This window comes from Aulonocara sp. 'chitande type north' Nkhata Bay, linkage group LG4 (genome assembly GCF_057382095.1).
Source record: "Aulonocara sp. 'chitande type north' Nkhata Bay isolate Kocher_YH1m ecotype deep benthic linkage group LG4, A_spYH_male_GT1.1, whole genome shotgun sequence".
In the NCBI taxonomy this organism is placed as follows: domain Eukaryota; kingdom Metazoa; phylum Chordata; class Actinopteri; order Cichliformes; family Cichlidae; genus Aulonocara; species Aulonocara sp. 'chitande type north' Nkhata Bay.
In genome coordinates, this window is record NC_141347.1 from 24721006 (window position 1) to 24747141 (window position 26136).

The 26136-nt window shown below is 41.4% G+C and overlaps 4 protein-coding genes across 8 annotated transcripts; all 4 read left to right on the forward strand.

Annotated features, from left to right (window-relative positions):
* Positions 1-2193: 2193 nt before the first annotated feature.
* On the forward strand, positions 2194-5559 carry syngr2a (synaptogyrin 2a). Its single transcript, XM_086289319.1, has 4 exons — positions 2194-2400; positions 3823-4060; positions 4181-4314; positions 4397-5559. Exons 1-4 carry the CDS (start codon positions 2302-2304, stop codon positions 4598-4600), a joined length of 675 nt encoding a protein of 224 aa, XP_086145445.1. The 5' UTR covers positions 2194-2301; the 3' UTR covers positions 4601-5559.
* A 1048-nt stretch (positions 5560-6607) lies between these two features.
* Positions 6608-12162, forward strand: cant1a (calcium activated nucleotidase 1a). Of its 5 annotated transcripts, none has more exons than XM_086289327.1 (5): positions 6608-6783; positions 7453-7579; positions 10161-10829; positions 10906-11109; positions 11199-12162. In XM_086289327.1, exons 3-5 carry the CDS (start codon positions 10184-10186, stop codon positions 11567-11569), a joined length of 1221 nt encoding a protein of 406 aa, XP_086145453.1. In that variant the 5' UTR covers positions 6608-6783; positions 7453-7579; positions 10161-10183; the 3' UTR covers positions 11570-12162. The 5 variants fall into 5 exon arrangements, with proteins under 5 accessions (XP_086145453.1, XP_086145452.1, XP_086145451.1 ...); XM_086289326.1 differs by having other exon boundaries at positions 7506-7579; XM_086289325.1 differs by lacking the exon at positions 7453-7579 and having other exon boundaries at positions 6609-6783.
* An 80-nt stretch (positions 12163-12242) lies between these two features.
* On the forward strand, positions 12243-16405 carry LOC147332654 (galectin-3-binding protein B-like). The gene is made up of 6 exons (XM_086289321.1): positions 12243-12351; positions 12568-12666; positions 13576-13779; positions 14596-14691; positions 14790-15081; positions 15207-16405. The coding sequence occupies exons 3-6, from the start codon at positions 13698-13700 to the stop codon at positions 16300-16302; spliced, it is 1566 nt and encodes a 521-aa protein (XP_086145447.1). The 5' UTR covers positions 12243-12351; positions 12568-12666; positions 13576-13697; the 3' UTR covers positions 16303-16405.
* A 3440-nt stretch (positions 16406-19845) lies between these two features.
* On the forward strand, positions 19846-23012 carry LOC147332655 (galectin-3-binding protein A-like). Its single transcript, XM_086289320.1, has 6 exons — positions 19846-20038; positions 20216-20320; positions 20537-20740; positions 20906-21040; positions 21162-21453; positions 21579-23012. The coding sequence occupies exons 2-6, from the start codon at positions 20236-20238 to the stop codon at positions 22633-22635; spliced, it is 1773 nt and encodes a 590-aa protein (XP_086145446.1). The 5' UTR covers positions 19846-20038; positions 20216-20235; the 3' UTR covers positions 22636-23012.
* Positions 23013-26136: the final 3124 nt, after the last annotated feature.

Consider the following 26136-nt stretch of genomic DNA (forward strand, 5'->3'; position numbering starts at 1 on the left):
ATTTCATGCATTTGAGAGTATATGTCATTGTTTCTTGTATAATTATTTTTGTACCATTGTTGGCAAATAGTTTGTGCTTTGTAATTTGTTTCAATGTGCGTGACCTTTTGGTTACCTATGAGTGGGTGAGTGAATAGTATTATGATTGGTTACTTCATGGTTAAATGGCTATTTCCAGCCCTGTGCTTGTTTTAGAAATGACCGTTCTCACTCTGGTGTAGTGAATTTGAGGGACTAGCACAAACCTTGCAAAAATAAGCTAATTATCGAAAGGAAGAGATCAGATGAGAACTGAATGCAGAAGGACAATAAACACACAGCACTGAGGTAATAATGTAATGCTGTACTAAATTCAGTAACCACTTTAAAGTGATGTCATTACTTCCGTTACAAAGGCGCAAAGGAATAAAACATAAAAATCAAACATGCCTTTTTCTCCTTGTGCACTTGCACTACAGTCAACGGATGGCAAAGGGGAGGAGTGGAGATGTGAACAGTATCTTTATTTTTATTGCACAAAAGCGCAGGAGTATGCATTCGTTTTTGAGTTAAGACCCCAGCACTGTTCGTTGATGCCAAAGAAGAATATCCAGGCTGCTTGGAGCTGATAGGCAGATAGACTCCTGGTGGTGCTCAAATACTTGCCCTTTTGTTCTCTTAAGTTCAATTCAGTTTTATTTATATAGCACCAAATCATGACAATTGCCTTTATATTGTAAGGTAAAGACCTGCAATAATAGAGAGAACCCCAAAACAATCAGGTGTCTTCTGTCTATTATTATATAACAATCAAAATAGCTAATGATTAAATGCAAAGAGGTGCATGGGTGACTGAAAACGGAAAACTAATTTAGTATTTAGTATTTATTTATTTATTGTCATTGTCAAGAACAATGAAATTGCGTTTGGGGCTTCCATACAACCCCAAAAAAAGAAGAAAATAATAAATACCCCTTAAAACCCAAGTGTACATATTTAACCCAGTGTGACTCCAATGCAATAAGACAATCCTTAGCAATAATGTTCGTAGAAATTCAGACAAAGACCTGAGAAACATGACAAAATACAACAATGCAACCCATTCAATATTATTGTACTGTGAGATATGATATCAGATATGATAGTTATCTATTTAAGAAAGAAAGCCCCCAGCAGAAAGCCCCCAGCACCCTAGCACTATTGCAGTAGAACTAAGGAAGGGTTCAGGGACACTTGATCCTGCCCTTTCTGCAAAACAGTTTCTTTTTTCATCTCAGTGTGAAGTGATAATTTAGTAGAAATCTGTTGATTATGAGTGTTTGTGTGAAATGAAAAAAAAATCAGCATGTAACAGATATGCAGCTGTGTAAAAATTTATTAGATTTTTTTTTTGATGAGGGATTTTTTTTGTGTGCTCATCTGTGGCAAATGTTATTCAAATAACCATTTGTTACAACTAAGGTATATAGAAGAGCACGCAACACTTTGAACCTTGGCATAGATGGGCTACAGTAGGAGAAGACCCCATGGGCATACTGCCAGCTCAGCTAAGAACGTGAGGATGAGGCTACAATTTACACAGGCTCAAGAAAACGAGACAGCTGTTACCTGGACTGATGATTCTTGATTTCTGAACATGAAAGCGTCTACCCAGCCTGTCTTGTATCAGTGGTATAGGCTACTGCCGGTGGTGTAATGGTGTGGGGATATTATTATTTATTTTATTTTTTGTGCAGATTTAGGGCCCCTTAGCAGCAGCTGAGCATCATTTAAATGCCATAACCTTGCTGACCATGTCCATCCCTTTATGACTACCATCTTCTGACAGGTAAAGGTCAGAAACATCTTAAACTGGTTTCTTTACCTCACATTCAGTGCTCGACAGTCATTAGATCTTAGCTCAATGAGCACCTTTGGGATGTGTTCGAATCGTTCACATGATTGGTTAATCCGAATCATGGATGTGCAGCTTGCAAATCTGGAGCCACTGTGTGATGCTATCATGTCAATATGCACTAAAATCTTTTCAGCACCTTGTTGAATCTGCACCATGAAGAATTAAAGCAGTTCTGGGTGGGAAAAGGGGCCTTGAACACCAAACACGGTAAAAGCAAAGTTTACATAATAACACGGCCTCCGTAAGATCCACGGCGTTGAGGAATTAAACTTCCGGGAGTCCCGTGAACGCATCGCCGCAGGGGCGGCGTTAAAAAAGTTTTGAGGAAGTTTTTTTGACAAATCGAAACTGCCGCAGTCGTGACAGGAAGACTTGTCAGTTTGTCCTTAAACTGTCTGACTGTCGGGGTTTTCTTCACGGGGAAAATGCAGAACAGTGCTTACGGGGCCTCTTTGGCCGGTGGCGCCTTTGATTTAGCGAACTTTCTAAAACAGCCTCAAACTATTTTGCGCTTCCTGAGCTGGGTGAGTGACTTCACGGAAACGTTAGCATCACAGTTAGCCAGCTGTCACTGCACCTAGTTTAGCTTAACAGATGTGCGCTGCTAGCGCCCACCCAAATTAGTGAAAATTTTGTTTTTTTAGCTTTTTGTGCGGTCAACGCGGGACATTATCTGAGTGTCACGTTTAAACATTTTAATGAGCTTTCAGTAAAGTGTAAAAAATGGTGTTTCTGTGGCTCTGGTTGATGGTAGCTAATAATAACTAGCAACTGACCAGTGCTGTGTCACTACACTAACTGCCACATGATGATAAGCGATCTGCAGACTTTTAATTTAAAGTTTCTGTGTTCCCGTGGTTTAAAAACGAGACAGGTTAAAACAACAGGAGTTGTTTGCTTTTTTCTTGCAGTTTTATAGTTTAGATAATTGTCAGAAATTGAAGCTTCCGCCGTCATCTGTTGTCAAGTCAACTCCAGTTGTCAGGTGATTGGAAATGCTTAATGTGCAGGCACTGCAGTGGAAGCTTAAGTATGCAGTGTTACTAAAGCATACATTCACAGTGCTTTGCAAGAAAAGAAAAAGCAATACTAACAGAAAACAGACAAGTAAAAGTTATGCTACAGTATTTGCTTTCCGGTAAGTGCATTTAAGTTCAGTGGGCCTATTAGTGAAAACCTACATCTGTGAACAAGACGGGTAGAAAACAAGGATATTTTATTTAACTAAAACTATGAATCAACTGTTTTCAAAAGGTTCCTGCACTGATTTTCCTAAATCTCGCTTCTGACATACACCCTCCATACAATAATAATCAAAACAAAGGCTAAAACTAGCACTGAAATTTATAAATATTAAACTAAAACCTTTTCAAACAATATAAAGTAAACTGCAATAAGTCAATCCAGTCTGGAAACCGAAAGAAAAATGAAAAGTCACTATGTAATACAATTCAAAAGAATGCAAAACTATAATAACTAATGTAGGAAAGTTTAAGTGTTCAAATGTTATAAATAAAACCAACATGGTTTTGCAGGCAAATGGTTGTCCATAAGTTCATATTCTCTTCAGATGTCTTCATGTAGAGTATTTATAAGAATGCTTAAAACCTGTTCAAAATCATACAAAATGCATGAAGTCTTCATGAATTAAGAAGCTAGAACATGAGTGAACAGTGACTCGGTGATTCGGTTGCCTTTTAAAAGTAGTATTTTCATTTTGTGTCACGTAATTGTGTAATGTTTTTCATGTTAGCTGTGTTATGAAAAAGGGGATGTGGGTCACGAATAGCTGAAAAGGTGGCGTTATACTTGTTTAGATTGGATTGACAGATATTATTTTTTTGATTAAAGAAGCTTTCTTGTAATGTGAGTCATGGTAATTTCGCAAACTCCATAGCTGCGTGGCTTAAACTTGGCCTTGACCTTTTTGTGTCCCGTCTTTGCAGATATTCTCTATCGTGGTTTTTGCAACCATCACAGCCGAAGGCTACACCAACACGACGGAAAAAGCTGAAAACGAGTGCATGTTCCACAACTCTGACAGTGCTTGCAGTTACGGGGTGGGAGTCGGAGTCTTGGCCTTCTTGGCTTGTGTTTTGTTCCTCATGCTAGATGCCTACTTCCCGAACATCAGCAATGCCAAAGACCGAAAATACATTGTAATAAGTGATCTTGCTTTCTCTGGTAAGAGTTAGTTTTCATTTTTTCACCACATAGTTTAATGAAGGAACTGTGCCATAAATCAGGAAGTGAGACTTAAAGTTAACACATGAAACATGTTTCTCTCCTGTGAACACCTGACAGCGGTGTGGACGTTCCTGTGGTTCATCTGCTTCTGCGTCCTGACGAGCCTGTGGTCCAAGACGACAAACGAACAAGTCGTGGCCGACGCTGCCCGAGGTGTCATTGCCTTCTCCTTCTTCTCGATCATCACCTGGGTGAGGCTGAGGCAGAGTTCGCATTAGCTTTGAATTTGCTGTGATAAAAGATCCTAGCACTAATTCAAAGTTCTCTCTACAGAGCCTCTTGACCTACTTTGCACTTGCAAGGTATCGCCAAGGAGTGAATGAATTCGAGCAGGAATACAGAGACCCAGCCAACGACCACAATGCTCCTTACCAGAGCAGCCCCTACTCCAGCACCAGCGGGCCCTCTGGCTATCAGCAGTCACCTTTCTCCAACACCCAGGAGACTCCAGGAGCGTATCAGCCTCCATCTTATTGAAAGACTAAGATTCAAAGGCAGGAATCAAATGAGGAAGTTTTTCTTTTTAAATATGTGTGCCAGTTGTTTCTTTTACAGAGCCGGACCGTTCTGTGCACTCCCCCTTCTGTTCCTGCTGAACGCGTTTGGTTTTCTGGGTGCACTGATATCTTTTTAGTTTCCTGCAATGGTGGAAGTTTTGCTGCGTGGCCACGCCTGAGTTGCCTTTGTACCAAAACCGCTGCAGATTTTTCAGTGCCTCCTTTAGTTACTATTGCGAGTGCAGTTTGCTGCTGTTCCTATCAAAGCACTAATTATCAGAAAGGTTAGACTTAGTGTAGTTCATTAGGAAATCTGGTTTGCATTGAAAATTTTTACTGAATATGTAACTGTTCAGTGTTTACTTCAATAACTGCAATTCAAACATACAGCTGAGTATACTGCTCTTTCACCACATTGCAAACTCATATTATTCAATTAGTTGGTAGATCAGAAGTATCGGAAGTCTATAACTACTGTAATGCCACGTGTTTGTGTCTTTTTATTAAGTAATCAACCACTAAATAGGCTTTCATGCACTGAAAAACTCAGTTTGTTTCTGTTTGACATTTTAATTTGTCACATTCGTTTCTTTTTATAGTTTGGCTTTTACAGGTGTTTTGATTGATTTGTATTGGATTCTTCTGTTGAATTCTTTGCTTAGGATTTTTAAAGTAATCAATGCCATAAATGTCTCAGCCATAGGTTTAGCAATTCTTTGATGTTGTGGCAAATTTGGTATTTATTTTCTTTTTTAATACTGTTAAATTCAGGTACATGACAATCAAATTGAATCATTCTCCACATTCTTTTTCCCCCTTGCTTTTTCTTCTCCTCTGCACTTTTGCTTTGTCACCGCTTTGCAAATGTTCCTCATTAAAGTGCCTTGCACAGTGATCCTGTATCAGACGGAGTGTGCCAAATAAAAACAGGTTTTAAAACTCTGAGTCTGACTTCTTTAAAAGAAAAGGCAAGACTGTGTGTAGTTCCTGCCTCTGCCCCTTTGTCAAATATTTGAATAGTAAATGTGGAGGAACACTTGAGGTGTGGAGACAGCAGGATCCAGACAACAACTGAGGTACTAAGATTTGAGTAATGCATTATAGGTTAAAATAAAAGTAAGTAGAAGTGAAAGCTGCTCCCTTGTCTTAAGAGGAGACCACAACGGGAAGCTCCACATTTGATTTGAGTTTTACAGCAGTAGTCCTTCCTGATGCAACCCTGAAGGGGATTTTTAAAAAGTAAGGCTTAAAACAGGATAAAATAAAAATATCAATTAAAAATGAACTGCAATAAAGCAAAGAAATATATTAAAAGTTAGGTTTTTGTCTTAATTACGGCAGAATTTTCATTGTAACAAACTTAAATAGACACCGGTTTATACTTTTATTTGAGAAATCTACACAAAATCTAGAGTGAATGCTCATATTCTAACACCTGTCTTCTCTATCCAATAATATGAATCATAATAAACATGGAATAGTAGCTTATCTCTTACAGTACTGTAAGCCTTTATCATAAAGGCTTGCAGGCATAAAGGTATAAAGCCTTTATACCTTTGAGCAAAGTGTGTATGTGACACGTGTTCTGAACTTCTTAAATGTGATAAACACAACCTGTAAAAGAAACAAAGATAGATGTGATCTCGTGGCCAAGGTAGCAGCCACACAACCCATAACATAAAAAAAGATTCTAAAATGCATCGTAAAAAATAACATCCACAACACACAATATTTAAATAGATAAATGAAACATCTCAAAGTCTCTTTTGTATTCTTTATTCTGGTTTGTTTTTTTTTTCACCAATAGAGAGACATGTTTAAATTTTGGTCTTTCTTTGCATTATTTAATGTATGTAAAACTAAATTAAATTCTAAAGAAATCCATAAAACATTATAAAAGTATAATAATTCTCACAGGTAGGCTGAAACTTTAAGTTATCATATTTCCGACAGCCCCTGAAGGCAGCGTTCTCCCCCCTCCCTCTGCATCGACTACACGTAAGCACGACATGGTGCTGTCGTCATCAAACTGACATAGGAAGTAATGATCGGCTGTCCGGACAACGCAAAAAGAGGAAAAGGGGCCGAGGAAGGAAGCGACACAATAATGACATCCAAGCTCCGACCACCGGCGGACTGAGAGCTGAAGACCCCACATCTGCGGTGAGTAACGAAGCGGGAAGAGGGGTTTGATCGGAAACGTTTCAGGTGGCCGTTACTGACGGCATCTGCGTTTTAACCTCTGCGCTCCTGGCAGGAGAGAGCCACAGCAGCTAAAAGCACGCTTGCAAATGAGATGATCGCGTGTGTCAGTCCAAAAGCTTCGCCTTCTTCACCGAGAAAATCAACTATGATGGTCCGGCAGACATTTAATTCCCTTACAGGTTTAGTGTCTCAGCGCTTAAAGGCCTGGAAATAAAAACTTGGGTATTGTCCTCGTTCACCCGCAGCTTGTTATCTTCTGGGAAACTGCAGACAGCGCAACCACGTAACATCAGGTCCATAGTGTGTGATGCACATTTGTTTGTGGCTCCTTGACACGCAGGGCATTTAAAACCCGAGTTAAAGTACTCAGTAAAAGTGTTTATTGGCCTCACACACACTTTGAAGGTCAGCCTTACCAGATGTCATCGATTATGGGAGCACAGAGGCAAGTTTATGGTCAGAGAGGCGCTTGAAAGGACACTCACTCAACATTATGCACAGTTGCTACCAGGCAGGGGTGGGTTTAGAGAACTTTAAATTATTCAAGTAACTTAGAGACCTGCAAACACAGATTAAAATGCTTGACTATAATGTGTCTGATTGTAATTCTTCTGATCTATTATCCAGTTTTAGTGAGCCTGTGTAAACCGTAGCTTCAGTTTCCTGTTCTTGGCTGACAGGAGAGACATCTGGTGTGGTCTTCTGCTGCTGTAGAGATCCAAACGTTTCTGGCACAACTTCACCTACTTCCAAGGTGCGTGAAGAGGTCCATGGCACACTATGGACCTGGTGAGGTGAAGACTCCAGCAACACATGAAACACTAGGGAACAACTTTATTAGCAGGCCAACACATTTCGGCTTGTGGCCTGAATGACCCCGATGAAGGCCACAAGTGTTCCTGGAGTCTTTATCTCACTTGTTGTGCTGCTGTAGCCCGTCTGCTTCAAGGGGCAATGTGTTGTGCATTCAGACATGCATACCTTGCTTCTAATAAGTGCTCATTTAACGACTTGAAGCAGCCCAGACTAATCTCCTCTGAGAGGCATTTCCACCCACTGCCACTCACTGGTATTTTTCTCCCTTGTGGACCATCCTCTAGGGATCACAACCCTAGAGATGGTTGTGTGGAAAAATCATCAGTTTGGCACCAGCAACCATGCCAAGTAAAAAGGCACTTCAGTGACCTTTCTTCCCCATTCTGATGCTCAGGTTGAACTCTTACGTTTTTAATTTTACTTGTTTAATGTTGTCAAACGGTTGTTTTGAGGTGCGGTGCAGCTGCAGAGACACAAATCTATTGGTTCATTTTAGGAGAAATGCCGTCAGCTTTTTAACTAAGTGGAACGTGATCATTCCAATGAGCAGCCTTTCACCATCATCACCATCAGCTAGGATGCCAATTCTAAGCAGTTCAGTGTTATATTAGAGGGAAACATCTGTGCTTTTCTTTAAAAACAAAGGCTATTTCAAATTCATCCCAAACTTTTAAGAGTCTTCTTATCACCCAGCGCTGCAGTCTTGTCTATTAGGTCATCTTCACTGCGTGGGGAATCTGAAACATGAAAGTATCGGGCTGAGAAGCTGAAAGGTTGCTTTTTAAGAAGCTGTCTGTGCTCTTAATATGTTTCCAACTAAAGTCCAGAAGCTGTTAATCACTTATTAACAGACATTACTGCGTCTCAGAGTCAGTGAGGTTTCCTGTGCGACTATGCTGCTCGCAGTCCTCAGTGTAATGATTACATCACAGGAACGCCTCTGATTGTAGGTTTGCAGCTAACTTCTATTCATATGTCCAGGGCTGTGGCTTTTCACCTTTATGCCGATAGTCGCTGAGCACTTAATAAAGGTTTTCGTAACCCTCGGTAGCTGTTCATTCATAGGCGGTGATTAATAACAAACTGAATGAACTGCGTTGTCTCTCAAAAGGCTTTGCCCCTTTGGACTTGGTGATAATCCTCCAAGTGTAGGTAAAGTTCACAAGCTTTGTAACAACATAGTCATGGTTGCAGTGCAAATGATCAGTGGGGAGAAAGACAGCTTTCGAGCTCAGGACTACTTGTGGAAGGACTCGTGGAGTAAACTTAATGACACAGGATCAGCGTGCGGGCAGGAGGAGACGAAGGGGTAAGCCGCGTCATCTGATTGTGTTGTGGGGCACAAGCAATTTTTACACCAACAGTCAATCAGCAACACTGTTTCTATTCTCAGCTACTCACTGAGTTTAGGTACAGTGGCGGGCCTCAGAGAGGGAGACCCGATGCTGCTGCCACAACGGACGGCTGTTTGGCTCAGGGCCCTCGTATGAAAGAGCCTTTCAGCTCCTGCTCCCCTTTAAGAAACGCGTTCAGGTTTCGGGGTATGATCCTGCGGCAGCTGGGCCCAGAGGAGCTTTAGGGTTGCAGAGCTTTTCAGGAGACCCTCTAACAGCGGACAGTTCCACTGCTGTGTTTGGGTTGTGTTGATTCAGCTGAAAGGTCACACGCACTAGTTTATTGGGTGTGTAAGCAAATAACAGGAATGTAGTTTTCCCAAGTTACAGGCCTTTCAGCTCTACGTGAGCTTGTAAAGTAAAATAAAAATGCGTTGTTTAAATTATTCCCAATTAATCCCGCTGTTTATCTGTTATCTCACTATCACGTGTTTTATCCGAAAACAAAACATTTCAACACTCATGTTTACCATATCATTACACTACATGTGACGGCTCATCAGTGTGACAGTTGCTCAGTGATTGTGTACTTCCTGAATAACTTGTTCAGCCGCCCTCTTATTACCTCAGAGCAAGCTCCTCCCATCACCACGTCGACAAGACTCATTGTCGGGCGCTTGATGGCCTGTATTTGTATTTGATATTCACCTAGAGCGGTTTCTTCCTCCTTCTAAGCAATCAATGTTCAACCAGTGGACTCGCTTTTGTCCGCTCTGACTCTAACACTTAGTAGGATAATTAAACCAAAAAAAAAGAATGAAGCTATAACCTGAAATGAGTCATCTGCCTGCCATCGCTTATGGAAGTGTGTAAGTTGAAGTTAATTATTTTAATTGCGTTCATTCTCTCATTTGTGGATTAAGAGAAATGACGAAAATGAGCCTTTTGGTTAAAAAACTAATTGTCGTTTTTCGATTTTTTTTGTTAATACTTTTGCGGCCCTCGAGGCCTGGAGTTCGACACACCTGGGCTAGAGCAACTTTATGTGAATAGATGACCTCACTGTGGCTTGGTGCTGAAAAAAGGATCTCCTATAACCTCCATGTTGACACCAGAGAACCAGACTGAAGTATTTTCCAGTGGCCTCTCTGACAGTGAACTCACATTCTCTCTATTTTTCTGTAGGTCACTCCAAGCCTGGTTCCCCCATGCCTGCTTCTCCAGGCTATACTCGACTTGAGCATAATGAGCCTATGAACCCGCTGCGTATCTCCGTAGGAGGCCTCCCCATGTTGGCTTCCATGGCCAATGCCACCGACCCCCGGTTCCGCCTTAAGTGGAGGCCCATCGTGGCAGTAGCTGGCTCTGTGGCCTTAATCCTGCTGCTTTTCATGCACTTCAGCTCGGGTTTACGGTACCGCTCCTACGGCTCACGCAGCTGGAGAGTCAACCCGAGCGACGGCCACCAGTCGGATTTGCAGTACAACGACACCTACCCCCTCAGTCCACCCGAGCGCACGTCGCAGGGCACCCGCTATCGCATCGGCGTCATCGCTGACCTGGACACCAGCTCTCTCAGCGACAAGAAGATGACGTGGATCAGCTACATGCGGCGGGGGTACCTGCTGGTGTCAGAGAGCGGTGACAAGGTGGCCGTTGAATGGGATGTTGACAGGGTGGTGCTGGAAAGCCACCTGTCGGAGAAAGGCAGGGGCATGGAGCTGTCTGAGCTGGTGGTGTTCAATGGGAAGCTTTACAGTGTCGATGACAGAACGGGTGTAGTCTACCATATAGATGGAGAAAAGGCTGTACCCTGGGTCATCTTACCCGATGGCGATGGCAGCGTTGCAAAAGGTTGGTGTTGCACTTTTAGATGATTTGTTTCCACTTTTCATTTGCTTTGCATTTTCATGGTGCCTTCGTCTGATAGGATTCAAAGCCGAATGGCTGGCAGTGAAGGACGAGCACCTGTATGTTGGCGGTCTCGGGAAAGAGTGGACCACCACTGAAGGCGAATTTGTCAACAACAATCCAGAATGGGTGAAAGTTGTGGGCTTCAGAGGCGACGTACAGCACAAGAACTGGGTTCCCAAGTACAAATCCCTGAAATCCGCCGCAGGGATAGAGCAACCAGGTAAAGACGCAGATCTGATCTTGCTAACAGCCGCCTCCGTTTCCATCTCCGTGCTTTACTCATTACCGTATTTCCCCAAATCTCCTCAGGCTATTTGATTCACGAGTCTGCAGCATGGAGCGACACCCTACAGCACTGGTTTTTCCTTCCTCGCCGCGCGAGCAGCGAGCGCTACGAAGAGACGGCGGACGAGAGACGCGGCACGAACCTCGTCCTTAGCTGCTCGCCAGATTTCAACGACATCAAAGTCAGCCGAGTGGGTGTACTTAATCCTACCCACGGTTTCTCCTCCTTCAAGTTTGTCCCCAACACTGATGACCAGATCATCCTGGCGCTCAAGTCTGAAGAGGACGCTGGGAAGATTGCCACGTACATTATGGCCTTCACACTTGATGGGCGCATCCTTTTGCCTGAAACTAAGATCGGGGATGTAAAATATGAGGGCTTGGAGTTTATATAGAGGGCTCACACACAGAGACACTCACACTTGAGGCCACTTCACTGTGGTTCTAGTTTGTTTACAGTCACTGTTGAACTTTTTGCACTCGCTGCTTCCTCATTGAGTCTAAAACACATAACTCCAACCGTTGAAGTGACATCGTCAATACAAATAAAAGAACTAATGGCTGAAAGAGTAAAGTTTCAAGAATGTGCGGATCGGGTTGTGGTGGACTGCGTTCTTCCTAGGCCAAATGTGGGCTTAAAAAGTACTGTAGCCTTTCTTATAATGAATGTACAAAAGCTAATTTATCAGACTGTGATTTGCTTTGGTTTTTTCCCCCTGAAAAATTCATCTTTATGCACACACTATACACACTCAGAAAGTCTAAGGTTTTTTCCCCTTTGCTCCATTTTCCACAGTATCACTCTGTCCACACGAGTATTGTCAGTGGGATAGCAAAAGCCTTGTTTTTAATCCTGTATATTGTTTGAAGACTGTTTTGGTGATTTTATCCTATGTAGTTTTGTTTGGTTTTTTGTGCGTGTGTGTGTGTGTGTGTGTGTGCGTGTGTGTGTGTGGAGGGAGGTGACTGAGTAAAATCTTAATTCCTATTTTCTGAGTCCTGTCATATCTTTTTACATGTTCAAAACACAATCTGCCAAAGTTAGACATTGTCCTCAAACAAGTTCCTGTTAAACCAAGAGCAGTTGTGCAATCAGGTATGTGCTCACAGACCTCAAACACAACTTCGTAACCACAGGAAAGAAGGTAATGCATTTTTATTGCACGTAAGGATTTAGGTAAGTTTGTATTTAAAGTTTCAGCTTTTAATTTTTTGTGCTATCAGTTTGAATTTGAATAGATCTTCCTCTCTATCTCATGGAAATATATAGTAACTCTTTGGAAGTACTAAGCAGGTTGATTATTTATTCTTTGGAGGATAATTTTAGGACGTAAAGTAAAGCAGATGGAGCATGTGTCATTTGCCGCTTCTTATTTTTTTGTCTTTGTGTTAGAGTCGTGCACTAGCTGTTGGAAATGCTCCCGCCTCGAAATAGTCTTTGTCTTCTCCTACTTCTGTACGTCTGGAAGGGCATACAAATTTGACATTTTGAGTGAGTAATCCAAACCACAAATACTTTTAAGTATATTCCTAGTTTTATAATTACACATAATAATAAAAAAGTGTAAATAATATACGTTAGTGTCAAAGTTATGTAATGACTATGATCATTTAGTTAGTTACACATAATGGCTCTCGGGCTTTGGAGACCTGAAGCTCTGACTGTGCTCTCTTTACATGCAGTCTTGTTTGACTATCTTTGATAAATGTACTGGCTGATTTGGAATAGTTTCTAACTGATGTACTTCATATCAGGCACCTTTTATACACAGAATGAAGTCATTTGTGGGATACAGCAGCGGTTGATTGCTTTCTCAGTGTTTTCAGAACAAATAGCTCACGAGGTTATGTCTCCTAAAAAGGGAGGCAGATTTAGTCATTAACTAGATTTTAGAATTAAAGGCCTGTTTACTTTTTTGTTTGTTTTATCTCAATCAAGATACAGGAGAAATAGTGTTTTCACTCTGTTTATCCAATATGTATTTAATCATTAGTTATTGTCAGTTATTATTAATGTCTTGCTGCTGTGGCAGATGGCTGCCCCGCCCTGGTTCTGCTAGAGGTTTCTTCCTGCTAGAAGGGAGTTTTTCCTCCCCACTGTCACCAAGTGCTTACTCATAGACGGTCATTTCCTTGTTGTAGTTTCTTGGCAAAATATAAATAAAAATGTGTTTAATTAATTCAAAGGTTCAGAGAGCAACAAAAGCCAAAAAGCAAAATAGAAAATTCAGGGTTGGAATAGAGTGTCATAAAAATAGTTTTTTGTTTTATTTTGCTTTAATTGATCTTTTACAGGATGCAAAATGAGCTAACAATATTAATATTGTTCAATATGAAATAAAAATGTATGTATTTACTCTGGCTTTTTAATAAAAAAAGAATACATTATTATGTTGAATAGACAGAAATCATGAGCCACGGGAAGGTGATGTGAGGCTGTTTGGCTCTAAGAACGTGTCAGAGGGCCGTGTGGAAATCTACCATGATGGGAAATGGGGAACAGTGTGTGACGACAACTGGGACATGGCTGACGCCCAGGTGTTGTGTCGCCAGCTCAACTTCCTTGGAGCCAAATCTATTGTGACTGGGAAGGACTACGGACAAGGTGGCTTTTATTTCCACTGATCCACCACCAGAGGGCAGTGAAATGATTGAAATTGTAGTTTGTGATTTCAGTTTAAACAAAGCAACTCTACATGTATGTGTACGCTCACCAACCACTTTTAGGTACACTTATTTACGCAGATTTCTAAGCAACCAATCACAACTCGGTGTATTTAGGAAATTAGGCATGGTTGGAGTCACTGAAGTTCAAACTGAGCAACAGAATAAGGAAGAAAGGTGATTTCAGTGACTTTGAATGTTGCATGGATGTTGGTGCTAGATGGCCGGTGTGAGTGTTTCACAAACTGCTGATCTATTTGGATTTCACTGCACAAGCACCTGTAGAACAGTCTGAAAAAGAAAAAGTATCCGGTGAGTATCGGATGTCTGGGCAAAAATACCTTGTTGATGCCAGAGGTCAGAGGTAAATGGCCAGTGACACAGAGAGTGTCACTTAGTGTGTGTCACCCTGTTTCACCCTGTCTGCAATTTGCAGGCTCAGATTGCACAAACTGAGTCACCCTGCCTACAGTTTGCATGGGCTTGCCCAAATTGGACAATAGGATATTGAAAAAACTGTTTCCTGGTGTGCTGAGTTTTGATTTCTGCTACACAATGTGGATGGTAATGTTAGAATTTGGTGTAAACAACCCAGAGGTACAACCCAGTTTCAGCAAGGTGTACCTAACAAAAGGGTAGGTGAGTGAATGAGTGCTGTCTAATATGTTATGGCAAGATGATTCCGTTTTTTTGAGTGTTGTGTCCATTTCCATTGTTGCTCCTGGACCAATTTGGCTGGATGATGTAAACTGTAAAGGCACAGAAACACATCTCTTCACCTGTGAATTCAAAGGCTGGGGAGAAACTGACTGCACGCACAAAGAAGATGTTGGAGTAGTTTGTGAAACAGGAAGTAGGTATCAAAACTCTTACAAAAAAACTTTATGTAGAACCCATAATAGTACTGATGTGGTATGTGGCATCAATGCTTAATTAATTATTCTTTTTCAGGCATTAATGTGGACATCAATGATTCTACTCACTCACTGGACCACAGTATCGGTCTGTCTGACTTTCTCGGCCAAATCTTTGATGATGGAAATGGCTGTGACTTCCTGATCGTAGTGCAGAGTCCTACTGGGAACAAACAGGAGGATGGGACCCCAGAGATAAGTGAGAAAACCATCTGTGCTCACAAAATGATCCTGTCACAAATCCCATTCTTTAATGCTTCAGTGGGGATTACTAACATCACAGTCAACCTCAGCTTGCCCTGCCAGCCACATTTCACCTCCTTCATCAGGTATAATGAACGTAATGTTTTGCTGCATTTGCAGTAGATGACTTATTCTTTAAAACATCTAAATGTTTTGCAATCATCTACAAATGTGTACAAATTCTAATATTCGATAATCTGATCTTCATTAGGTACATTTACACCCGTAAGATAGATGTGACCCTCTCCTCTGCACTGTGTCTCCACCAAATGGCTTCTGATTTTGGGTTAAAGCAGCTGATGGAGGACATTGGCCGACTGTTTTCTAAAATCCTCCCAGAAGACTCCACCTTTCACAACCAGGTGTCTTTTTACAAGTATGCAGTGGAGACCAAGGACTTAGTGCTTGAGGAGAACTGTGTCCAGTACATGGCCTGGAACTACCAAAACCTGACCAGGTCTCCAGCTTGGTCCGGCCTCTCAGTGGGGCTTCTTAGGGCTCTTCTCACTCGCTCAGATTTGGTGGCGCCAGATGAATATTTTGTGCTGCAGTCTGTAGAGAGATGGATCAGTGAGAAAGGTGACTCCATCGATTTAGAAACGCAGGCTGATCTGTTGGGACGCATTCGTTTTCCTATGATTCCTGCTGAGAAGCTGTATGTGATCGAGTCCAGCTCTCCACTCTACAGCACTCACAAGACCGTGTATCGTGATAATATGTTGAAAGCTTTTCAGTTTAACGTGCTCCTCTTCAGTTATCTGACAAAGCAAAAGTTCGGCAAAGAAAATAATGATTACCAGCCCAGGATTTACACTGCTGAGCCCTGGAGCATCGTTTTAGAGCTTTCAATCAGAACATCATCCTCTCAAACCCACTCAAGACCGATTGACAAACGGCAACGCTACAATAACCGCTATATCCACGGCTATGGCTATGAAACTTCTTCCTACAGTCAAACCAGATCCAAGTCATTCAGCACACCTGTTCACAACAGCCTCATCTTCAAGGACACTGTAAAGAGGTGGCAAGCAAATATTCTCATGAACAGGCAGGAATGTTCAAACCATGGTGTGAGATGTGAGTCTTTTCCTGTGGCAAGGCTGACACCCCAAAACTACATCAGCCAAAGTGAAATCCTCTTTCGTAACCGGGTCTTGCTGGTCTGCCAGGGCCAGTATGTTTGTCAAATCCAGGACTTCAAAAGCAATATGGCTTCCATCTCTGCGAATGCTACTCAGGTCCTTCCTTATCCCTGTGCTGGTGACCAGTTCACCTACCAGATTGTAGTGACACCAGAGTACGTGTGATGCAGCGTCAGCTTCAGGATCAATGCGTTCATCATTTTGTATTCTCAATAATTGACCAAATCACTCTGTAGCCCATGAAGTAATAAAGAAACAACCAATATTATCCATGTGAGTCATAATTGTTTTGACTACTGACAAGTATTTCTGACAAATATGTGAAAAAATATCTTTTGCCTCATATAACCATCCTAGCATAGTTTATTGACAGATAAAATGCGAGTTCGATACCATTTTTGTGTTTGTCTTATAAATTCGACATTTGTCATAAAAATCACCAGGCCAGGATTTACACTGTTAAGTCTGGGCGCTTATGTGGTGGCCCATCACACAGATGTCATTACAGTCAAATCATCTAATTCAGCACAATAATCCGATTCTTAAGGACAAGACGGCCAACTGATATTGTACGTGAGGCTAGACACTAAGGAAGGAAAAAAGGACTTTTATCAACTGGCTAAGCAAAGACAGAGGAGAGTTGTGCAACAGGTTAGGGTGATCAAGGAGAAGTGAAGAGTGTCCTTTAAAAGCGGAAGGAGTACTTCCACCTTTAAAGGAAAGACAAAGGATTACTAAGGAGGAAGTGAGGGCTGCTATAAAGAGTGGGAAGACAGCTGGTCCAGATGACATTGCCTTGCCTGTCACGTTGCCTTTCCTGGGGTTAGCTTCTGCTTCTGGGGATGGGGGTTGGGCGTGCTCTCTTACCTAAGCTAGGTTAGCCTTCTTCTGCAAGCTTTTCAAGTGCACTTTGAGGTTTGTGGGATTTTCCCCCTTTATAAATATTTTATCTCATTTCACTACAACATTCTTGCTTTAATCTAAAACACAGTCATAGTCAGAGTAATCCCAAATTGGACTCTGGATTTGGACTTTTTACTTCTAATTTTCATTATTTTGTTAGTTTTCTTTAAATATTATAATCTTGCTGGACAGTTTAGCTACTAGCCCACTAAAGGCCTTGACGATCGTCAAAAGAGGCCGGCTAAGTTGCCTCTTGACTGCTACTGAATAAAAAACAAACCAATAAACCAACATGCTCTATTACTTTTTGCTCTATTACACGTTCTCCTTCTCCCTCTCCCCTCTCCCTTATCTTTCCTGGTTGGCTTCTCATGTCTTTGTATAGTCTTGCTTATTCTCTAACCCTAAGAGAGTCTCCCAGACTTGTTCTCTAAAAACCTAAAGAAGAATTATGGATTTGATCAACTGGTCCCTTAACGAAACTGACAACTCCTGGGCTTGGGAGAGCCTGATTGTCCTGCAGAGACGTTTGCTGCCAGATACTCGATGGTCGGTTGCGTCGTGTGTCTGGAAACACTCTCGATGGTGGACTTTGAATGACATCTACCAATTCGGAACCATGATAAGAGAGTTCTGGCTGATTGGAGCTGGCTCAGACCTGGCTTATCGAAGAACAAGAAGCGGCTACAGCTGCTCAAAATCCCACAAGGCTGGCCAACATGATAGACGATGGGCAGGGCTGTGAGTACTCAGACTGTGTTTTTTGGAACACAATATGGATAAGATCTTGGAGAAGCTCATGGCTCTGCAATATGGACAACATCTTGAAGAAGAACAACAGGAATTGAGAGACCTGGTGACCAGTGACGGACATTAGACCAACTGTAAAATTGGAAGCAGTTTGTTCGCACTAACCAAAACAGCTATCATCTTCATCTCATACGACCCCCCTGGTGCCGGCTGGATGCTCAAGGCAAAAGCTGACAGGAATAACAATTCTCTCCTTTAGATAACAAGACTGTGTTGTGACTCTCTTCCCCCTCCTTCAAGGCCACCCGAGTCGACCGAAGATTGTTGACTTTTGCTTAACCGGGTGAAGGGACACTTTCTCTCGGCTGAACACGGAACACACACGCATGTACACTGACACAGACCTACACTCACCCCCCACTCCCTCCAAACGCCTTCGAAGCTTATGTCTTCTTTGTTGTGAGATGCGATGATTCATGTGCTATGTGCTGAGGTGTTTTTTTCTGTTCTCAAACTGATCTCCCCGTTGGAGCTCAGTCTGGGGGGAGATCTTTTTTTCTCCTCGTCTCTCCTCATGTTGTGTATTTTCCATTGTTATACCTCTCTGACCTGTCTACCCCATGTGATGTTTGTGTAATGTATGTACGGTCGGAAGGGTAAGATGGCGCTGGCAAAGGTCGGCAGCCTTAACCCAGTTTCCTTCGGGGTCAATCTTCAGGATCAATAAAGTTTTATTGAATTGAATTGGTATGCATTTGCTTTGGCATCTTTTTAAGCTAATGCAATAACATTTATTTCCATCCACAGTTAATTATTTGGTGAGCTCTTCTGTTAATATTGACAGAGTCGTACTGCTCCATAAAGTCTTCTCATCCCAGAGATTCTCAATAGGTTTTGGGTCTGGTCTCTGTGTTAGCCAGTCCATGCGTGGAAATGATATCTTATGCACACTGAACCACTCTCCGATAATCTGAACCTCACATACTAAAGCACCCCAAAGCCACCAACCCGGGTTGTTCTTGTAGACCCCAGACACGATGGGTGCATCATTTCATCTGCTTGTCTTTCTGACAAGTAGGAAGACAAATTTACTGTGGAACAGGGTAAATTTGGATTAGATGTCCTTTTTTCCATAACTCCAGAGCCCTATCTGTACACTGTGTTGCAAACTGAAGCCTTTAAAAAAAAAAAATCCTCTCTGGCAAGTGATTTTCTTATGGCAGCTGTTTAGTCCTGATCCCCAAAGCCTAGCCTTGAGTTCTGCTGTTTAATTTGATTTGACCAAAACTCATTTCCAAACACGAGCATCAAAGACGCAGCCACATTTCTTTCTGGAAGACAAAGTTTCACCACTGTCAGTTTTTGTCGTTTCAGCAGTCTCTTTAGTTGTTCTCTTTATTTAATGCACGCTAATATTTCGACCCTTCTAAAACAGAAAGATGTGTTTTTGCATGGTTGTTTGAGAAATGAGCAGCTACTCACTCCATCAGTTCCGTTTAAATAACCTCAAACATTTATCACTACAGTAAGTCTCCAATGAAGCACTCTTACCTATTTGCATGGTGGTGATTTTTTTGTATTATTATTATCGTTTTTCTTTTTTTAATCTATGCACCCCGGTTTGTTTACCCGTTTACTCTTGAAAACTGTAAAACACATGACTCTAACAGTTACAGAAGTGTAGTCCCATTTTATTCTTCACTTGAAAATACATGTCAAATCGGAGAATGCAGGGCTGTATTGCGATGGATCACTTTCTTCACAGGTTAACTGGTGAAAATTAAACATTAGTGTTTCCTTTCTTATACAGATGAATGATTTTTCAGATTATAATTATTTCCTCTAACTAACTTTTGGGGCTTTACAATCTCAAAGTCAGTGGTTGTTTCTTTTCCATTACTTGTCTGTTCTTTCTGCTTTTCTGCTGACATAGGGATCTTTATCCAATCACGAGTTCAAGTAAAGTGCAGACGTTTTGATCCGACAAGTTTCGACTTCCCCACAAAAAGTTATGCAACCAGTGTGGTCTTCTGCTTTAATGAGAAATGAAACTTAGGAAAGGTGCTTGGAAAAGAGGAGTTTAATGTGAAGTGAAGCTCACAGAATCTGGAGGAGCGCACGTTCATTTAGCCCCCTCTTCCCCTCTTCCCCTCTTTCCTTTGTCACGCGACTTTAAAAGGAGTGAACCTTGGGCAAGACACACTCAGGAGCACATTTGCAGACAGCGCAGCTCGATAACACAAAAAGGGTAATGTGGCTTTATTTTTTGTAAGGTTTTTAGATTTGACTTTGACTTTTTTTTCATGCACAAATTTGGTCGAGACATTTAATTTGAGTAGATTTTGCAGTGCGCTGTACTGAAAACAAAAGCAGCTGACGGAGCAGATTTCTCACATTATTTCTTTCTTGTTAATCACTGTGTCAGTCCTACACCGGAAGTCGAAAATGCTCACGCATCAAAATCTACGCACTCTTTGGATTCTTCTGCTTCTGCACATGTCTGCAAGGGCTTACAAATTTGACATCTTAAGTGAGTAATCACCAGTTTGCATACGAAGCAGTTCAAATAAATCCTATAGCTGCTATGCAGTAGATATGACTATGTGAGTATGATATGTGAGTATGAAAGTGAATTACAAATAGATTTTGAGAGTGACCAATTAACTTGGAATGAAGGGCTAGAATATGTGGTTTCCATCATCATGGTCTTTGCTCACATAACCTATTTTTATATATATTTCAATAGAAACACACCACGAACCACAGGAAGGTGATGTGAGACTGTTTGGCTCTAAGAACGTGTCAGAGGGCCGTGTGGAAATCTACCATGATGGGAAATGGGGAACAGTGTGTGACGACAACTGGGACATGGCTGATGCCCGGGTGTTGTGTCGCCAGCTCAACTTCCCTGGTGCCAAATCTATTGTGACTGGGAAGGACTACGGACAAGGTGGCTTTTATTTCATTTATATAAATGATCCTCCAGCAGAGGGCAGTGCAATGACTGTACAGAAAATAGTTGAGATTAGGCTCAACATAACAACCACTACAAATCACAACTCTGTCATAGCTAGAAATGTAAACAAATTCCCTTCCCTTTAAATTTCCATTGTAGCGCCTGGACCTATTTGGCTGGATGACATCAATTGTAAAGGCACAGAAACACATCTCTTCACCTGTGAATTCAAAGGCTGGGGAGAAACTGACTGCACGCACAAAGAGGATGTTGGAGTAGTTTGTGAAACAGGAAGTAGGTATCAAAACTCTTAAAAAACAAACGTTTTGTAGAACCCATAGAAGCATTGATGCTGAATATGGCTTGATCACCGCTCATTCCCCCTTTGTTCATTACATTAATTATTCTTTTTCAGGCATTAATGTGGACATCAATGATTCTACTCACTCACTGGACCACAGTATCGGTCTGTCTGACTTTCTCGGCCAAATCTTTGATGATGGAAATGGCTGTGACTTCCTGATCGTAGTGCAGAGTCCTACTGGGAACAAACAGGAGGATGGGACCCCAGAGATAAGTGAGAAAACCATCTGTGCCCACAAAATGATCCTGTCACAAATCCCATTCTTTAATGCTTCAGTGGGGATTACTAACATCACAGTCAACCTCAGCTTGCCCTGCCAGCCACATTTCACCTCCTTCATCAGGTATAATGAACGTAATGTTTTGCTGCATTTGCAGTAGATGACTTATTCTTTAAAACATCTAAATGTTTTGCAATCATCTACAAATGTGTACAAATTCTAATATTCGATAATCTGATCTTCATTAGGTACATTTACACCCGTAAGATAGATGTGACCCTCTCCTCTGCACTGTGTCTCCACCAAATGGCTTCTGATTTTGGGTTAAAGCAGCTGATGGAGGACATTGGCCGACTGTTTTCTAAAATCCTCCCAGAAGACTCCACCTTTCACAACCAGGTGTCTTTTTACAAGTATGCAGTGGAGACCAAGGACTTAGTGCTTGAGGAGAACTGTGTCCAGTACATGGCCTGGAACTACCAAAACCTGACCAGGTCTCCAGCTTGGTCCGGCCTCTCAGTGGGGCTTCTTAGAGCTCTTCTTACTCGCTCAGATTTGGTGGCGCCAGATGAATATTTTGTGCTGCAGTCTGTAGAGAGATGGATCAGTGAGAAAGGCGACTCCATCGATTTGGAAACGCAGGCTGATCTGTTGGGACGCATTCGTTTTCCTATGATTCCTGCTGAGAAGCTGTATGTGATCGAGTCCAGCTCTCCACTCTACAGCACTCATAAGACCGTGTATCGTGATAATATGTTGAAAGCTTTTCAGTTTAACGTGCTCCTCTTCAGTAATCTGACAAAGCAAAAGTTCGGCAAAGAAAATAGGGATTACCAGCCCAGGATTTACACTGCTGAGCCCTGGAGCATCGTTTTAGAGGTTTCATCCTCTGAAACCCAGTCCGGACAGTACAACAACCACTATAACAACTATGGCTATAATCCTTACAGTCAAACCAGATCCAAGTCATTCAGCACACCTGTTCACAACAGCCTCATCTTCAAGGACACTGTAAAGAGGTGGCAAGCAAATATTCTCATGAACAGGCAGGAATGTTCAAACCATGGTGTGAGATGTGAGTCTTTTCCTGTGGCAAGGCTGACACCCCAAAGCTACATCAGCCAAAGTGAAATCCTCTTTCGTAACCGGATCTTGCTGGTCTGCCAGGGCCAGTATGTTTGTCAAATCCAGGACTTCAAAAGCAATATGGCTTCCGTCTCTGCGAATGCTACTCAGGTCCTTCCTTATCCCTGTGCTGGTGACCAGTTCACCTACCAGATTGTAGTGACACCAGAGTACGTGTGATGCACCATCAGGTCCAGGATCTTTGTTTCCTTATTATTTCATGGAGTGAAATCAATTGGCTTCATTATTATCCATGCGAGTCCCAATTGTTTTGATTACTGATATTTCTGACATATATATGAAACATATCTTCTTCACATATAAGAATCATAGCATCATTTATTAAAAAAGGTGAAAAGGGGTTTCTGTGAAAATTGTATGAGTCATCTTCTTTTGAATGATTTGTTCCTGATTAAAAGAAAATCCTGGTGACTTTGTTTCCTTATTATTTAGTGTGTTGCAATAAGATGCTTTCATTACAATCCATGTGAATTTTCTTTTTCTTTTTTATTACTGACAAATATTTTTCTGGCAAATAAACAGTGATTTCCGCATTATTTTTTGTGCATTCGTCTTATTTTGAAAGATTTGTTCCTTACAAGAACAAATAAATCATAATGTGGAATGTAATAGGCAGTTTAGCCTGATATGAAACACAAGACAAGTATAAATGTTACATTAATCACCAAATTGATTCATACATTCATTCCACCAGACATAATGCATTCCGATTTATTAATATTATAAGTTGTTTCTTCCACAGGTTTTAGCCAAATTCTAGCAAATACATTACAGATCCAGACATGAACCCTGCTTAAATGGCATCTGCTGTCAGACAGTTTGTTACAGTCCAGAAGGAGAAGGAAGTATGACACTGATATGAGTAATAAAATGTCTTTACGGCAGATACTGCAGATACTCCAGTTGTTCTTTCCAAAACTAATCAGCAATTTTGTGTCATTTGTCTCACTGAAGCCTCGCCTCCCTGCAAGCTGGTTGTAAATTGTAAAGCTGTAAAGTATATGATGTATACTCTTATATAAGTACATGAGTGATTTATACTAGAAGCTAGTTTGAAAAGGCTCAGGAATGACTTTGTCATCATTTTTTTACAAATATCTGAAGATGTATTTGTTCATACAGATGACATGTGAATGCAGTTCTGCACTCCACAACAGACTTTTGGCACATTTCTCAAAAACTGACAATATTTTTAACTGCTCTTCACAGGGGGTGTGCTTGAGCCAATGTACCTGCACAGATAACGGCAAGTAAGATGATACAAGCACCCTCCGCGTGAAAAAGGTCAAAGGTCACACTTAAAGGTCTTAAAAGTTAAAATGAATAAAAACAACAGATTTTAAGCCTGTCAGATTTATCTCCCGGTAGGACACCGAATACAAAACTGTTTACAGGGCTTTGATTAAAGGTTATTGCAGTCTCACGTCATGAATCATGAAATTTTCCCAGGTGATTGTTTTTACCACCCTCCAGACTGTCTTCAAGTCTTCCTGCATTTCATCTTCACACAACTGAGAGTCATTCATGACAGCAGCGCCTCTACATGCCCAGGCAGGTGGGAAAAACAACTAGAGCTGTACCGAACCAGTTGATCAAACTACGCAATCTGCGTGGGCTTTAGATTTAAAGATTACCAAATACTTAATCTTTAGTCTAGTATAAACTCAGAACAACCGTTTGGTTGATAGAAAATAGATCAATTCACAAGTAGCCCCATCCTAAGGCGATTGTTTAATGTACTCTAATATATATTTACAAGAAGGAAAGGTTTGCCTATTTCATCATAAGGGCAGACTTGCTTTGTGAGTAATATCTGGCAGCTTTTTCATTATTGTGTCACTTAACCCACCAAAAAATTAACCCCGCATGTCATGACATATTCTGTTTGTTTGGTCAGCCCCAGAATTTTGAAATTCCACATGGCTTTTATGAACAATGTTCTTCTTACTATGTAATCTTCATCATCTGAACATCCTCCAGAATTTCCCAATTTCCACCGATGTCAGATGCAACTAAGTGTGTCGTTATGGCAAAAGTGCACAACAACATAACAAACCAAGTTGCAAACATGCCGAGAATTAAGCATCACATTAATACTGAAATGTTCGGCAGCAAAGGGTCTCAGTCTCACAGCATCGCGGAGGGTTTTTGCCCCACTTTTCTTTGCAAATGTGAAGGTTCAGCTGTGTAGAAGATAGATTGCGCATCCAAATGCAGGAGTGAGGAGATCAAAACGGCGTTAATGCTAACAGAAATACAGGAAGTTCAAAATGTCACAGAACGGGAGCAGGGAAGTGGCAAACACAAGGTGACAGAGCTAAAAGAGATGATAGGACAAAGGCACAGAGGTGGCACATGGAGGCACAGAGGTATACAGAGGAGCTCAAGCTGGTTTGAGGTATTTGTGCTAATACGCTGTTTGATTTCACCAAATGTGGCCAAACATCTCCACTTTGTTCCAGAAGTCTCGTGGTTTGTTCAGATGCAACTTTACAAACGCAAGCTGCGTGAAAGAAGACACTTTCTCCTGGCAACCCTCACAACCAACATTTCTTCAGTCTTTTTCTAATTGTTCTGTCACGAACTTTAAAATTTAACCTGCTAACCGAGGCCTGTAGATCCTAAGGTGTAGCTCTCGGGTTTTACACAATTTGTCCGAGGATAGTCTGACCTTAGGGTGAATTTCCTGGAAGATTTCGACATTATATTAACACATAGCTAAATGCCCCAGACCAACAAAGTTCAAAATCTTCTGCTTTTCAAGGAGTGCTCACACTTAGCTGATGCTCAGTTAATCGAGTATATTTTATTAGCAGCACCTGACTGCTACTGACCCTTTTCATTTCTATGGAATAAAGGGTAGCAGTGAAGGTGTTCTTAGCGTTTTAGATGTTTCACGTGACTTTTTAAGAAAAAAAAGAACTATGCTAACAACTACTGGAATACTGAAAACACATTTCTGATTTCCTCTGAGTCTGTTGGATGTAGCTCAGAACGTAGCAGCTCATTTACTAATGAGAAGGTTGGTAGTTTGATACTTGGCTGCTCCAGTCTCTGATGTGTTCCTCACAGTATGAATGTGTTTGAATGTTAGATAGAAAGGTGTAGTCACTATATTCAAACCAGTCCCATGTCCCAATTCCCATGTGTAAGAGGAAACAGCTTTCTAGTGGATTTGGATTTCTGTGGGAATTAGCAGGTTAAACAAATTGCACAACATCTATTCCCCTCTTTAAGTTGCTCATCATTTAAGGAGCTGCCCACAGTACCAAAGTCACGAAATGGTAGTGCTATTGTCTGCAGAGGAAATGACTGTACATTTTGCACAAACTTGATATTTTACAAGTCTGTGCCTGTTAGGTAAAAGTGAAAGTTCCTGTAAACACACTCACCGTAGTTACCCAGAGAGGCACCACTTATTAAAATGCACTGAAGAGACTAAGAAAGCTTTGTGGATATTATCAGCAGACTCATGGTGACTAACATCTCAGTTGCTAACATCTGTGGATGTGGACATTTGACCTCAGAGTGCATGGAACTTCAAACAGATGTTTTCTTCCACATCGGTGTCCCTGAAGCAGTTTCCTAATGCTGATTCACTGTCTTCCATTGTCACCGGTGAATTGCGAATAGCTGCAATGATGGATGGAAAGTTATTGG

Bases quoted from the DNA above. Each gene is read 5' to 3' on its own strand.
- cant1a (XM_086289323.1), top strand. From the start codon at position 8,911: ATGACACAGGATCAGCGTGCGGGCAGGAGGAGACGAAGGG. The intron at 8,951-10,160 runs GTAAGCCGCGTC...ATTTTTCTGTAG, and splicing joins GGGCAGGAGGAGACGAAGGG to GTCACTCCAAGCCTGGTTCC. The intron at 10,830-10,905 runs GTTGGTGTTGCA...TTCGTCTGATAG, and splicing joins CGATGGCAGCGTTGCAAAAG to GATTCAAAGCCGAATGGCTG.
- syngr2a (XM_086289319.1), top strand. From the start codon at position 2,302: ATGCAGAACAGTGCTTACGGGGCCTCTTTGGCCGGTGGCGCCTTTGAT. The intron at 2,401-3,822 runs GTGAGTGACTTC...CCGTCTTTGCAG, and splicing joins TTTTGCGCTTCCTGAGCTGG to ATATTCTCTATCGTGGTTTT. The intron at 4,315-4,396 runs GTGAGGCTGAGG...TTCTCTCTACAG, and splicing joins TCTTCTCGATCATCACCTGG to AGCCTCTTGACCTACTTTGC.
- LOC147332654 (XM_086289321.1), top strand. From the start codon at position 13,698: ATGGCTGACGCCCAGGTGTTGTGTCGCCAGCTCAACTTCCTTGGAGCC. The intron at 13,780-14,595 runs GTGGCTTTTATT...TAAACTGTAAAG, and splicing joins TGGGAAGGACTACGGACAAG to GCACAGAAACACATCTCTTC. The intron at 15,082-15,206 runs GTATAATGAACG...GATCTTCATTAG, and splicing joins CATTTCACCTCCTTCATCAG to GTACATTTACACCCGTAAGA.
- LOC147332655 (XM_086289320.1), top strand. From the start codon at position 20,236: ATGCTCACGCATCAAAATCTACGCACTCTTTGGATTCTTCTGCTTCTG. The intron at 21,041-21,161 runs GTAGGTATCAAA...ATTCTTTTTCAG, and splicing joins AGTAGTTTGTGAAACAGGAA to GCATTAATGTGGACATCAAT. The intron at 21,454-21,578 runs GTATAATGAACG...GATCTTCATTAG, and splicing joins CATTTCACCTCCTTCATCAG to GTACATTTACACCCGTAAGA.